General features: G+C 42.4%; 1 protein-coding gene across 9 annotated transcripts in view; it reads right to left on the reverse strand.

The window, feature by feature from the left end:
* Positions 1 to 12736, reverse strand: part of LOC126547673 (glutamine--fructose-6-phosphate aminotransferase [isomerizing] 2-like) — a 92462-nt gene that overhangs the window by 37461 nt on the left and 42265 nt on the right. For all 9 annotated transcript variants that reach the window (XM_050195624.3, XM_050195622.3, XM_055063126.2 and 6 more), the window contains exons 4-7: positions 12295 to 12420; positions 4926 to 5113; positions 3209 to 3270; positions 3034 to 3113 (exon numbers count right to left, since the gene is read on the reverse strand). In XM_050195624.3, the coding sequence (XP_050051581.1) occupies positions 3034 to 3113; positions 3209 to 3270; positions 4926 to 5113; positions 12295 to 12420 (456 nt within the window). The remainder of the gene's footprint in view (positions 1 to 3033; positions 3114 to 3208; positions 3271 to 4925; positions 5114 to 12294; positions 12421 to 12736) is intronic.

Consider the following 12736-nt stretch of genomic DNA (forward strand, 5'->3'; position numbering starts at 1 on the left):
AGGTAACATGGTAAATATCCAGAGACTTGCAAGCTGCCAAATATGCATAGCCACACAACATACTGCAGTAAGCAGTGCCCTATGTAGGTTGGTTTTACTCATTGGAGCTTACTGGGAGTGAGGCATCTAGGTAAGAAACCTTGCTCACAAGTTAAACTAATCTCTCCCAAAAGTTGCAACACAGATTTGAAAGTCATTCAAATAGAAGGGTGCCCTTCATAGGTTTTCAGTCACTTTGATCACACTGTTGACTTAAGAGGGACTAAGTGGCACCATTTCGAGGCATATTTGTGAAGATGTGGAGAATGCTTACACCACAACTTGTACTTCTGCTCATGCAGTGTGCTATTTCGAAATGCCCTGGCAAAGTCAAGTATTTACTTTTTGTATTTAACTTTGCAATCATTGCGTAGCCACATCAGATGGGGTCGGCCCAGGCACATCACACTCGGCAGTGTGTGTAGGCAACATGTTCCAATGAAAACTAACAAGTAAATAATGAGAAGCTGCAAAACAGTCTATATGAACTGTACAAATAACCATCGAAGGGGCCCTCTACGAAGTCAAGCATAAAAACAGGCATAGCCAGCACTGAAATACACTACATGCTTTAAATGTTAACATCTCTGACAGATCTGTCTGGGTAGTCCGACTCCACACACTGCAATTCCTATGTGCTGAAGTTTGCTCTGAAGAGTAGTACATTTCAATGCTTCTTTTCAAGCCACTTTCATGTTTTCAGTTATTACTTGTAACATTATGATAAAGCTGGCATAAGTGATTGTGCTACTGTGAATATCTTTTCACTTAACTTGTGGACATTATTCAGTTTCAACCATTATGGACCATTATTATTATTTATTTGTTTTCACCAAAGATTTGAACCAGAATAAAATTTTTCAGAACTGGAAACAGAATGACAATTTTCAGTTTGGCACCCTGGTATGTAACAAACAAAATTAATCTTGATCAAAGTTAACAATTGCATCAGTATCATTTCCTAAACTAGCAAGAAAAATGTGACAACAATTTACTCAGCCGAATGCATGCAGAGTGTCAATAGCACAAAAAGTGAGGCCGCCATCAGTAACCAGTTTGTATAGGGTCATCTACTGTCAGAACATTGGGGTGCACAGTAATGGGTGCACTGTGCAGGGCCACACATGTAGGTATGTGGGCCCAAACTTGTGCATGGGCACAGGAGCAATAGTGTGGGAAGAAAATTTTTTGGAGCATTAGCTCTTGCATGTCTCTCTTGGATGAAGGGCAGAGGGAAAGGACCACTTACACACAGCCAACTTCATTTAGGATGAATGATCTGTATGCATAGTGTGTGCGTAGGGGGGGGGGGGGGGAGATAGCAGGCTGTGGGCTTAGTTTTTTTTTCTTCTTGGCTTTCCTCAATTCCTGCTATGCCTCCGAAATTATGATTTAGCAGTAAAGCACCCAACACAATCTGCAACCTCACCACCACATGCTTGCATCATGGCAGAACAGGCTTAATGCATGTGAAGTTTAATTTAGTTGATTGCTTTAACAACCTGCAAAATCACTAGAAATGTCCAATAAAGCCCACTTTACACACCTTGTGCAGCAGCATTGTTTAAAAAATAAATCCTTAGGTTATTGTGTTGGTAGGAAATAGGCAATGCAAACTACAATGAAAACTTTTCATAAATTTGAATCCCTAATTGTAAATTAAATTGTGAAGTTTTAAGTGCCAAAACCACGATCTGATTATGAGGCATGCTCTAATAGGGGGACTTCAGATTAAATTTGACCACCTGGGGTTCTTAACATGCACCTTAATCTATGCACATGAGCATTTTTGCATTTTGCCAGTTTGAATGCCTGATCTATATAAAGTTCCTGCCCTGCCAATCACTTCAACATGTGTGAAGCATGTTTAGTAAAAGACAAGATACGTCAAGCAGACCAATTGCTTTCACAGGTTCAGAGGAAAACAGTGCATACTCGATAAAGATATGACGTGGGATGCCAAGCGGTGAGACAAGATCGGTAGACTATGATCATATCAACTACACTAAGTAAAAAAAGTACTATAATGGGAACCTGAAAAAACTGTAATAAGGGCAAAAAAATAATTATCGGTCACTTATGTCAGTTTTAGTTTAAGTATGTTCTCTCACACTTGCATTCAACTAGCTACATGATGAAAAAAAAAGAAGCCTGAATGGGAAACCTCATATCAGAAAAGCAAAACTACCATTCAATTTGATATAAAGGACATACTATCACCATGCTATTAATTACTTCGGTTTGCAGTCTACCACTGCTGGCTCCTTTCAAAATATGTCAACAAAATTCTTGAATCTTGTGTTTGAATTATTGTGTTCACATTTTATATATGTATGCATTTATTATGTGTTTATTTATTTATCTATTTATTTATGATAGCATACATATGTCACAATGCTCAATTTTTTTTTTTATTGTAGAAGGAGTTTACTTGCATCCAAAGATTAACACGAGCAGCACTGTTGCAGTACACAATTTCGGCCCTCAAAGTTGGAGAACATCTTCACTGCACCCGAATTGGCTCACCTCACGATTTACAGAAAAAAGGGGTAGGTAAATACCTCAGGACAAATAAGAAGCCACAGTTGCACAGGCCCCAAAATTATGTGAGCAATGTAAAGCAACCTCTTAGAGGTTCCTAGCAGTTCATGCAGTTCATTCTGCCAAGGACAATCAGCAAACTTGTGCTTGATGAGACCTGGGCACCTAGTTTTAAGATGCATGCATCCAGCACTGTGCATTTAATTTGCAGACCTATGTATATTGCCCCTACTGCTGAGAAATGCAATGCATGAGGACATTCCCTATAAAAAGCAACAGCACAGGGTAACACTGCTGACTACATGTTCGAGTTCAAGTAGATGACCCTGTACCCTCTGGACAAGGTTACACAGATACATACAGATCTTAAATCAGCCAAGAGTCATTAAAACAGTTAGGAAATTCACAACATGGGTGATAACGTTGGACATTGAGGAGGTATGACATTCTCACCTTTGCTGTACAAGACTGGGATGAACTCTGTTGAGAGATAGGACTTGGTCTTCAGGCCAACTAGCAAGGGGCTTCCCCGCCTAAACAGGATTGAAGACCATATAATGCTCCAAACAAACTGGTAGCAACAAAAGTGTAAAAAAAGAAAAGAAAACATACTAAAAAACTTGTTTACCTTGTGGCAACACATTGGTGTGGGAACTTCTTGCTCTTGAATACCAGTGCAAAAGCTCCCTCCTAAGGAAGAGAAATCTTATTTGGAAACTACACACTATGATAAGCAGTCACAGAAGGAAAAAAAGAAAGACCTAGAAGGCACCCAAGGCAAAATCACTATTTTAGGATGAAAGGATGAGCAAGAGATGGATCATACTTATAGCATGAAGCATAACATAACTTGTATTTTCATTTTTTTTTTTGTCGTCGGAAACTTCAGCTGTAATCATTTTCCTCTACCATATACACACTATACTATACATTATACATTTACTTAATGTCAGGCTCTGTGCATGAAAGCATTTTCCCTTTATTTGTTTATTCAAAACCTAGATTCACTGAACAAATTTTTGAACATCTGTAGCTTGTTACAAGTTTCATTCATTATGAGGTAACCCATTTTGCATTGTGCGATGCGTACTGGCTTGGGCATGAATGCGTTGTGCATATGGTTCTAGCAAAAAGAGCAACTATGAAAAAAGTTGAAAGAGCATGCGACACCAACAAAAGCTCCGCTAGCCCTTATGAGCTAGAAATGTGACACTGACCCACCCTTGAATTTTAGTTCCTGAAGTGTGCTAGCGTGATTCCACCCACTCTTGTGGTGTAGTGCCTATGGCTTTCTGTCCTAGAGCAAAAGGTCAGAAGTTTGTTTCACGGCCAGTGATGGTGATGTTTCAATGGAAAAATTCAACAATGCTCTGGTACTGAGGTTTCAGTGAACTAAGAGGCAAAGGGGGTTGAACAAGTTGAGTCCTCTGTTTGCAAGGATGTACAAATTACTATTCTGGTAACTTCCCACCCCTCTTTATAGACATAATACTACAAACAGTTACATTGCCAACATACTGAATGCTTGCAAAATGCTGCAACACAGGTAAATATGTCGGAAAATGAAACAATTGGTATAAATGCAGTACCAATACTCAATCAGTGGCACATTCAGCAGGCATAGAAATGTTAGTTACAGAGTGCTTGAACTTTTATAACTGGAAAGCAGCCCTGAATTAAAAATTAAATTAAATTATGGGGTTTTACATGCCATATAACCATGAATGAGGCCCGCCGTAGTGGGGGACTACGGAAATTTGGATCACCTGAGGTTCTTTAATGTGCACCTATATATAAGTACACGGGTGTTCTTGCATTTCACCCCCATCGAAATGCGACCACCGCGGCTAGGATTTGATCCTGTGTCCTCGTGCTTAGCAGCCCAACACCATAGCCACTATGTAACCATGGCAAGTAGCCCTGAATGAAGGACACCACTGTTGGTTTCTAAACCCGGTTATTGTGCCATCAATGAAATCTCTAAAAGCAACACAGTCATACTTGATAAACGAAAGCAAGTGATAATGGTCTTGTATTGATGTCATGACACAAAAGCACCTTTTTCTTGATAAAAAGTTAGGAAACAGTATGTCTCAACCGATTCATTAACAACGTCAAAGTGCAAAGGTAGTGTACTATTGCACAGTGTATACTAAATACTGCAGAGATACATTAGTATGTTTTACATTGGGACTACATAAAATGTAAGAGACAGAAATACTACACGTGGGAGTCTAGAGGCCCAGGAGTATACAAATACAAAAATCGCGAATACATCAAGGCCTTACTGCACACTGCAGCCAATTCCATATTAAGGGACATGACAATAGCAGACAAGAGCTCACCAGCTGCTGGATGACCTGTTCCACCAACTCCCTAAAGCATAGGTCTGGATGGGTGTCATGGAGATGCTTGATGAATTTTGCAATGACCTCCGTGTCAGTGTCAGATTCAAAATGGCATCCCTTCTGAAGCAGGAACTGCTTGATGTCCTTGTAGTTGGTAATTATGCCATTGTGAACAACCACAAACTCTGTATAGATCAGAGCATGCATGGCTGCAGGTTAGACTAAAACACACTGTATTCATCAAGTTTCAAGTAGAACAATACATTTGAAAATGCAGTCATACGGCTAAGCTTTGTGGATGACAGATAATAGAAGTAATGGCTAGAAAATACAACTAAGGCTATCCAGAAAGCTGATGACAATTGCTGACCAACATTTTTTTTTTTTTTTGGAAATGAAGGGGCCCAGAAAGCTGTCCAAATTACTGGGAAGACCAAAAAAGGGACTTCAAGGGAAAAACTGATTTAGTTTTTTTCCCAACATCCACAGTACAGAGGACTCAGAAGATACATGTTTTTTTTTTTTTCAGTTGAATAATATCATCATGATATTTCATGAAGATTTCATGATAATTGTGGCCATGTGGCCATTTAGCCTTCGCACGTCATTGCGGGGGTGCAAAGTGCAGATGATGCATTCAACCTCGACTGTACTCCAAATGTTCGGTCACAGTTGCACATTGACTATACCAAGAAGGTGGTGTTGCCACCTACTATATATCGTCACATTGTAGCGACGTTGCAAAACACAGCAGCAAAAACTGTGAATCGTGAAACTAACTTTTTTATTGGGCGAACTTGTGCCCAGAAAACTGGTTACACTCAAAGCACAATGATAGCGGTGAGCACAGTCGGCGATCAGCAAAGATCTGATCCAAGATTCAAGCACGTTGGCTTTTACATATGACTCGTTGAAGGTTCCAGCACAATTGCTGGTGCTCGTGTGCCTTCTTGAAAGTACTACACAATTAGTGTTTCGCATATAATCTGATTAGACAAGGTTTGGCGAGAACATATATAACAGATAGAATCAACAAGAACATTCGAGTAAGTTCCAATCATGCAGGCACGTCTTGTGCTGAGCGTTAAGTTGTTAGCAGGTGAAATGCAGTCCACGAGAAAAGGACAAATAAATACGTGTATCAGTGCCTCCCTCCCCCCCTCTTAAAAAGCATCGTCCCAATGTTACAAACATAAGACCAAAAAAAACTAAAGCACACGTAGTAAAGAAAAACAACGAAGTGACAAAGAAACAAAGCTCCAATGTTCGCCTGCAGGCATAGAAAGGCTTAAGGTGCACCACATGGATGACTTCAGGTTGTGCACGGAGCCACTCGGATTGCAAAATGCTCTCTAGAACGACCTTATAGTCCAGTGAGCCAATATGTCTGATCATCTTGTAGGGTTCAAAATAGCGTCAAAAAAGTTTCTCAATAAGTCCACGTCGGCATATCGGGTTCCAAACCCAAACACATTCCCCGGGCTCGTATTCCATGTATTGAGACATTCTTGATGCGCACGCGGGCATGCTGTCGGCCTTCTTCGGCACACTGGAAATAGGCCTTGACATCAAGGTTGTCTTCCTCAGCGACTTACGGTACCATGGCGTCAAGAGTCATTGTCGGGTTCCTTCTGTAAACCAGCTTGAATGGCATGATCTGCATTGTTTTTTGCACTGCTGTGTTATGCGTGAAGGCTCCGTAGGGAAGGACTGCATCCCAGGTCTTGTGTTTGACGTCAACGTACATGGATAACATGTCAGTGAGGGTCTTATTCAGGCGCTCTGCAAGGCCATTTGTGTGCGGGTGGTAGGCGGTTGTCCTGCAATGACTTATCTGGCTGTATTGCAGGATGGCTTGACTAAGCTCTGCCGTAAAAGCAGTTCCTCTGTCAGCGATTAGGACTTCTGGGGCACCGTTTTGTAACAGGATGCTCTTGATAAAGAACTGCGCCACTTTATCTGCAGTACATTTGGGTCGGGCTTTCTTTTTGGCATAGCAGGTAATGTAGTCAGTAGCCATGATCATCAGCTTATTCTTGTACGTTGACACCCGAAATGGCCCCAACAAGTCCATTCCGATCTGCTGGAATGGTCGGCAACGTCGCTCAATTGACTGCAGCAATCCCACTGGCCTTGTCTGTGGTGTCTTGTGTCACTGACAGTCTCGGCATGTTTAGACATAGCGGGCAACGTCGACGGTCAGGCGTGGCCAGTAATACTTCTCTTGTATCCTCAATAGCATACAGGAGAATCCCAGGTGCCCAGAAGTCTGATCGCCATGTAGGATGTGTAGTACCCCTGGACGCAGTGCTGAGACAATGCCTGTTTTAATAGATGCCTGCCACGTCGTTCATTTTCCCATTGGAGTGGAGGTTCCCTTGATTCAGGAAGTCACAGAAAGATGGCACTCGTGGCTGACTGTAGTTCCTGTTGCGGAGGAAATGACAATATTGAGAGTGGCACGCGCTTGACCAATGGCTTGGCGAGAGACCGTGGGTCCTGCCTCTGGGATTGCAACAGACACCACAATAATCTCGGAGGCAGGGGCACGTGATTCAAGTTTGGAATAGCCACCGCAACTAGCGCTTGCAACCGACAGTGGTGGAGGGGAGAAAAGAAGAAGAGAGGGGCGGAACCAGCTTCTTGGCTCACGCTGCAGGCATCTTTTAAAGGAGACATTGGCTGAGGGAACAACAAGAAGGTAGCTGGTGCACACTGGTGAGAAGTGCTTTACGCGTACATTGTTTTGCCGGGAAAACGAAGAGAACCCTCACCTAAATGCCCTAGGGACAATGTCAGTGTTGTCTTTAGAGTACTCAATGAGGTTTTTTAGCTCAGGGTCTGCTTGTTGCTGTTCAGCGAAGTGTTCCACACTTATTGTTCCCAGAAAGGTGTCGATATCCTCGTCATTTTGTGGTGGTGGGTCAATGGGGTGATAGGCAGTCACCATCACAGTGTTTCTGTTCAGACTTGTACACGATGGTGATGTCAAATTTCTGGAGTCAGACTCCATCGTGCGAGGTGTCCTGAAGGGTTCTTTAAATTTGCCAGCCAACATAAGGCATGGTGGCCGCTTACGACTTTGAAGGCCTGCCATATGGGTAAGGGCAGAATTTCGTGGTAGCCCAATTGATGGTAACATTTTTTTCTGTCGTCGACTAATTGGCTTCTACTTTTGACAGCAACTGGCTAGCATAAGTAATGACTGTTTCAAATCAGTCTCTTCTTTGGACTAACATGGTGCCGAGGCCTATGCTACTTGCTTCGGTGTAAATTTCAGTGTCGGTGTCTTCATCGAAGTGGGTGAGTACTCGTGGTGACTGCAGACGTTTTCCACTTGAACTCAGTGTCGTATTTTGTGAGATATGTCAATGACTTAGTGATGTGTGAAAAGTCTTTGACGAAGGCCTGTAATAGGCACACAGGCCAAGGAATCTGTGCACTCCCTTCTTGGCAGCAGGCTGTGGAAAGTCAGTGATGGCAGATGTCTTCTGCAGATCAGGATGGACTCCAGATTTGCTGATGACGTGGCCCAGGCAAAGCGACATTTTTCCAGCTTCAGAGTGAGCCCTGATGACTTGATGGCTTCTAGTACTGTCCCAAGCCGCCTAAGCTGATCATCGAAATTCCTGGCGAAGACAACAACGTCATCCAAGTAGACGAGATAGGACTTCAACCGTGCTAATGCCGTGTCTATCACAAGCTGGAACATCGTAGGTGCCGAACGCAGTCTGAATGGCATGACGAACTCGTACAGGCCATCCAGCATGATGAAGGCTGTCTTCTCGTGATCCCTCGAATGGACTTCTATTTGCCACTAGCCAGTCTTGAGATCCATCTATGAGAAATACTTAGGTGACGCATTGGACTGGCTCTGCAATGCTATCCATGGGAACTGGTATACGTCTTTCACAATACTGTTCAGCCATTGATAATCCACACAGAAATGCAGGGTTCAGTCCTTTTTCTTCACCAAAAATACAGGAGACGCCCACAGGCCTTTCGAGGTTGGATGATTTCATCGCATAGCGTTTTATCAACTTGTTTCTTTATCCCAGACAATGCACAACATCCAGTGGGCGTCCGAAAATATCCTGACATCAAGACGTCCTCTGGGCATCCATGAGACTTAGGATTCAGCGAAGAGTCAGCCGGCAGCATGTTTGAAACATGCACAAAACGGCCCAATATGCTGTGTATTTCGTAGTTTTACACAGAAGCGTAGATGCCCCGTCTGTGAAATCGGCTATATTATTTATTGCTGCGAGGGAAGCGAGCATGGCAGGCAGAAGGCACCTGGAGGTGGTGAAGAGAATCGCTGCAGTGCTCGCTGGTTCTTTATTCTATGGTGCCCGCTGTGAAAGTTTGCGGCAGCTCTTGCTCTTCTTTGCATGTGTAGCAATATGCACTTTCATTGTGGCACACCAGGCGTTGCACCGTCGAGATCCATGTACATGTATGCCTAAGGATGTGCAATATGTCAGTTCGAGTGGTTTATAATGGTATTTGTCTTGTTGGCTAGCTGGATAATTTCAGGGTTCCAACAAAATTAATGTCGCATGCCTAGAAACTTCTCCACTAGCTCAAAGCTGCATGTCTAGCAATTTGCAGGGTTGGCCTTGCTTTGAACTTTTGCCTAGTACCTTTATAACTAAAGCTGTTTTTGTTCCTGTGATGAAATTAGCACAAATTTGTTTGCCATTTTTTCTTCCTTGCAGCCATGCTCAGAGACGGGCGGGGGTCATTTCAAGCAACTGCAAATACAGTTACAACTTGATCTAACAAAACCCAATTTTACAATGTTTCCGATCTAACAAAGAAATTTACATCCTCCGGCAGGTACCCATAGGGTTCAATGTTATCAACCCGAATTAACGAAACAAATTGGCCGGACTCGATTTAATGAAGTTTTTCCTGCAATAAAAGAGTAAAAAAAGCGCCATTTCTTTCTAATTTTGACACCGACAGGTCTTCTTTGAGCATGCACTCTAAAGCTATCATGTTAAGTCGTCTAGGCACCATGGTTTCATCCCTAGCTTTATTTTGACGAGGGTGCACGCCGCGCCCATGCATGGAACAGTCAACTCAACCCCGCCTCAATAGGGGTGGCAGTAGTTGCTTTCGTTATTTCATAGTTTATGCAACAGACGGCTGGATTAGTGGCCCGTACAATGCCATGGTAGCCTTCGCATGTTGCTACGTCACAATTTTAGATTTCGAAGGACCGAAAAATTCCTTTCTCAATTTTACAAACTTCCTGATTTAACGAAATAATTTGAGCATGGTCATCACTTCGTTAAATCGAGTTTCAACTGTATCAAAGAAATAGAAAAATGTGCAATGTCGTGGTTCTGTCATGCAACAGAGCGAGCAGCCACATTGGAAAAGAAAGGAGTGGCTGCTGTTTGCTCAGCTGCGAGTGTGTGGTTTCCTACAGTCTTGGTTACTCCCTGTTTTCAATGTAGTATAAGGTATAGCATTTTAGATGGAGGTTTACCTTAGCCGTAGGCTCTCATGTACTCTCACTTATTCAATTTCTGATGCCTCCCCAAGGCCTTTTTGGTCTTAGAGTGCTATTCTCTTCACTGATGCATTGCTTATGGTGACTTTGAAGATCAGCAAGCAACGCAAACCTAATGAATTTGCACTGTTTAGGGTCATACGTAATATCAGTTGTATCTATCATGGTAAAATAGAGGCTGCATTCTCTCTCAATTGCTGGATTGCAAGAAGTTTGGAATCGAGACACCATATCCGTTTCACAAAAACCTGATAGTGCATATGCTCCCTCACAGATTTCTTTATTCTCTCCTTAAGTATCTTGCCTCTTAAGTGAATAATGATACAGGGTGTATGTTTTCTTCTGCTCAATAACAGAATTTTCAGAAATTGCTTGTGGCAAATAGTCCTTGATCTGGGTTGCTTGAAGTGGTGGGCCTTACTTGGTGTATGTGCAGTGTTTTCTGCCACACGCAAGCTTTGTTCGATATCAAGGAAAAGCACTCCTATCAAGAAACAAAATGCCCAGTGTGAAGCACCGCAACCGTTATGTGGATTGTGTGCAGGGGGTTGCGTACAGAATCCCCTTGAAATGCGGCGCATGCTACGTAGGTCAGACAGGCAGGTGCCTGAACAATTGTCTGTGTGAACATGCAAAAAATGTTAAGAATGGAAAGGAAGGTTTCTTAGCCCTGCAATGCAGCGCATGTGAATGTAACCCTCTGTTTGGAAAAATAGAAGTAATCGTCCCACACAGGCATGATCGAACGAGCATCATCATTGAATTGGCTAGTATAGCATGTGAAGTATGCCTGTGCATAAGTAAGCCAGCCCTGGCCTTATCACGAAGGGAGATGGCATTCTCAGACAATGGCAGCACGAACGTTGAGCAGTGATGGCATCTTTATAGTGTTTTTCATCTATATTGTTTGTTTTTTACATATATATTTTTATGTAGTTTTCCCCCTGTTTTTTCTATATAACAGCTTGTTTCAGGCAATAAATCTTGAGTTGGTAGTAAGCGCTTGTCCTTGTTTCTTCCTGTGACCCCTGTCCTACTTCGCACTGTTCCACACGGTCTAAAACTGCAGCACTAGCTTGGTTATTCACGCTGACGTTGACAATGTCCTCACGGCTTGGGCTTGCAAGGGTTTTTAGTCACACAACAAAGCACGTCCACTAGATGTCACATTGTAGCGACGGTGAAAATCGTAGTAGCAAAAACTGCGAATCGCAAAACCAACTCTTTACTGGGTGTAACTGTGCCCAGAAAACAGGCTACACTCAAAGCACAACGGTAGTGGCGAGCACAGTCGGCAATCGGCGAAAATATGATTAGCGGGTTAAGCGTGTTGGCATTTATTACATGACTTGTAGAAGGTTCCAGCACAATCATTGGTGCCCTCGTGCTTTTCAGAAAGTACTACACAACTGACGTCGCGCATACAATCAGATTACACAAGGTTCGGTGACAACCATCGGTAACATTCGAGAAACTTCCAATCCAAGCAGGCATGTCCAGCACTAAGCGATAACAAAGTTGTTAGACTGTGAAATGCAGTCCCTGAGAAAAATATAAATAAGTACACATGTCAGTATATATGTTCAGCATTGTATTTATATATCAACTCATTAGTGCCCACCAGAAGAACCTAAATTGAAAATTTTAAAAAATACTTCAGAGCTGAAGCAATAGCTATACTTTGAATGGTGTTCCTTTTTTGCTAGTAAGTTCTTCACCTAATGTAAAGCCATTTTTATTTGGCGAAGGTATATATTGCTGCCCATTAGCTTCTTCAGCTATAAGCAGCATTCATAAAAAATTTACCAAGTTTAACAAATTTAAGAAAGTTTTATGTACACCTACCATTTTCGGTGTCTGAACGGTGTGGGTGGCTGTTGAGGTCACTGGGAGCACCATGGGTTGCCCAACGTGTGTGGGCAACACCAACATGTGTAATGTGCTCATGATCCATGTCCAGGTCATCCTTTTCTGGAAATCGAGGCCACTCTTTGAGAAATAGTACGCAGAAAATTTCAAAAAACAGCCCCTGCAGTCTCCCAAGGGTCAGCATAAGAATCAACTGCTTATATGCGTCTTGTTACAATAATGGGGATTTATCGGGTATGCAAGGTATTTAAGGACACACTGACAGCTTCAGTAATGGAATATAAGTTTCAGACAAGATTCAATATATTCGTTCCAAATATTTTAGTGTTTGTTTTACGGCTTTTTGAAACTTAAATAAAAGCATCTTCAGCCTCAATTATTTACCGAATTTGGCTTCAATAAAAGGTACGTAACCAGA

This window comes from Dermacentor andersoni, chromosome 1 (assembly GCF_023375885.2).
Source record: "Dermacentor andersoni chromosome 1, qqDerAnde1_hic_scaffold, whole genome shotgun sequence".
NCBI classification, from domain to species: domain Eukaryota; kingdom Metazoa; phylum Arthropoda; class Arachnida; order Ixodida; family Ixodidae; genus Dermacentor; species Dermacentor andersoni.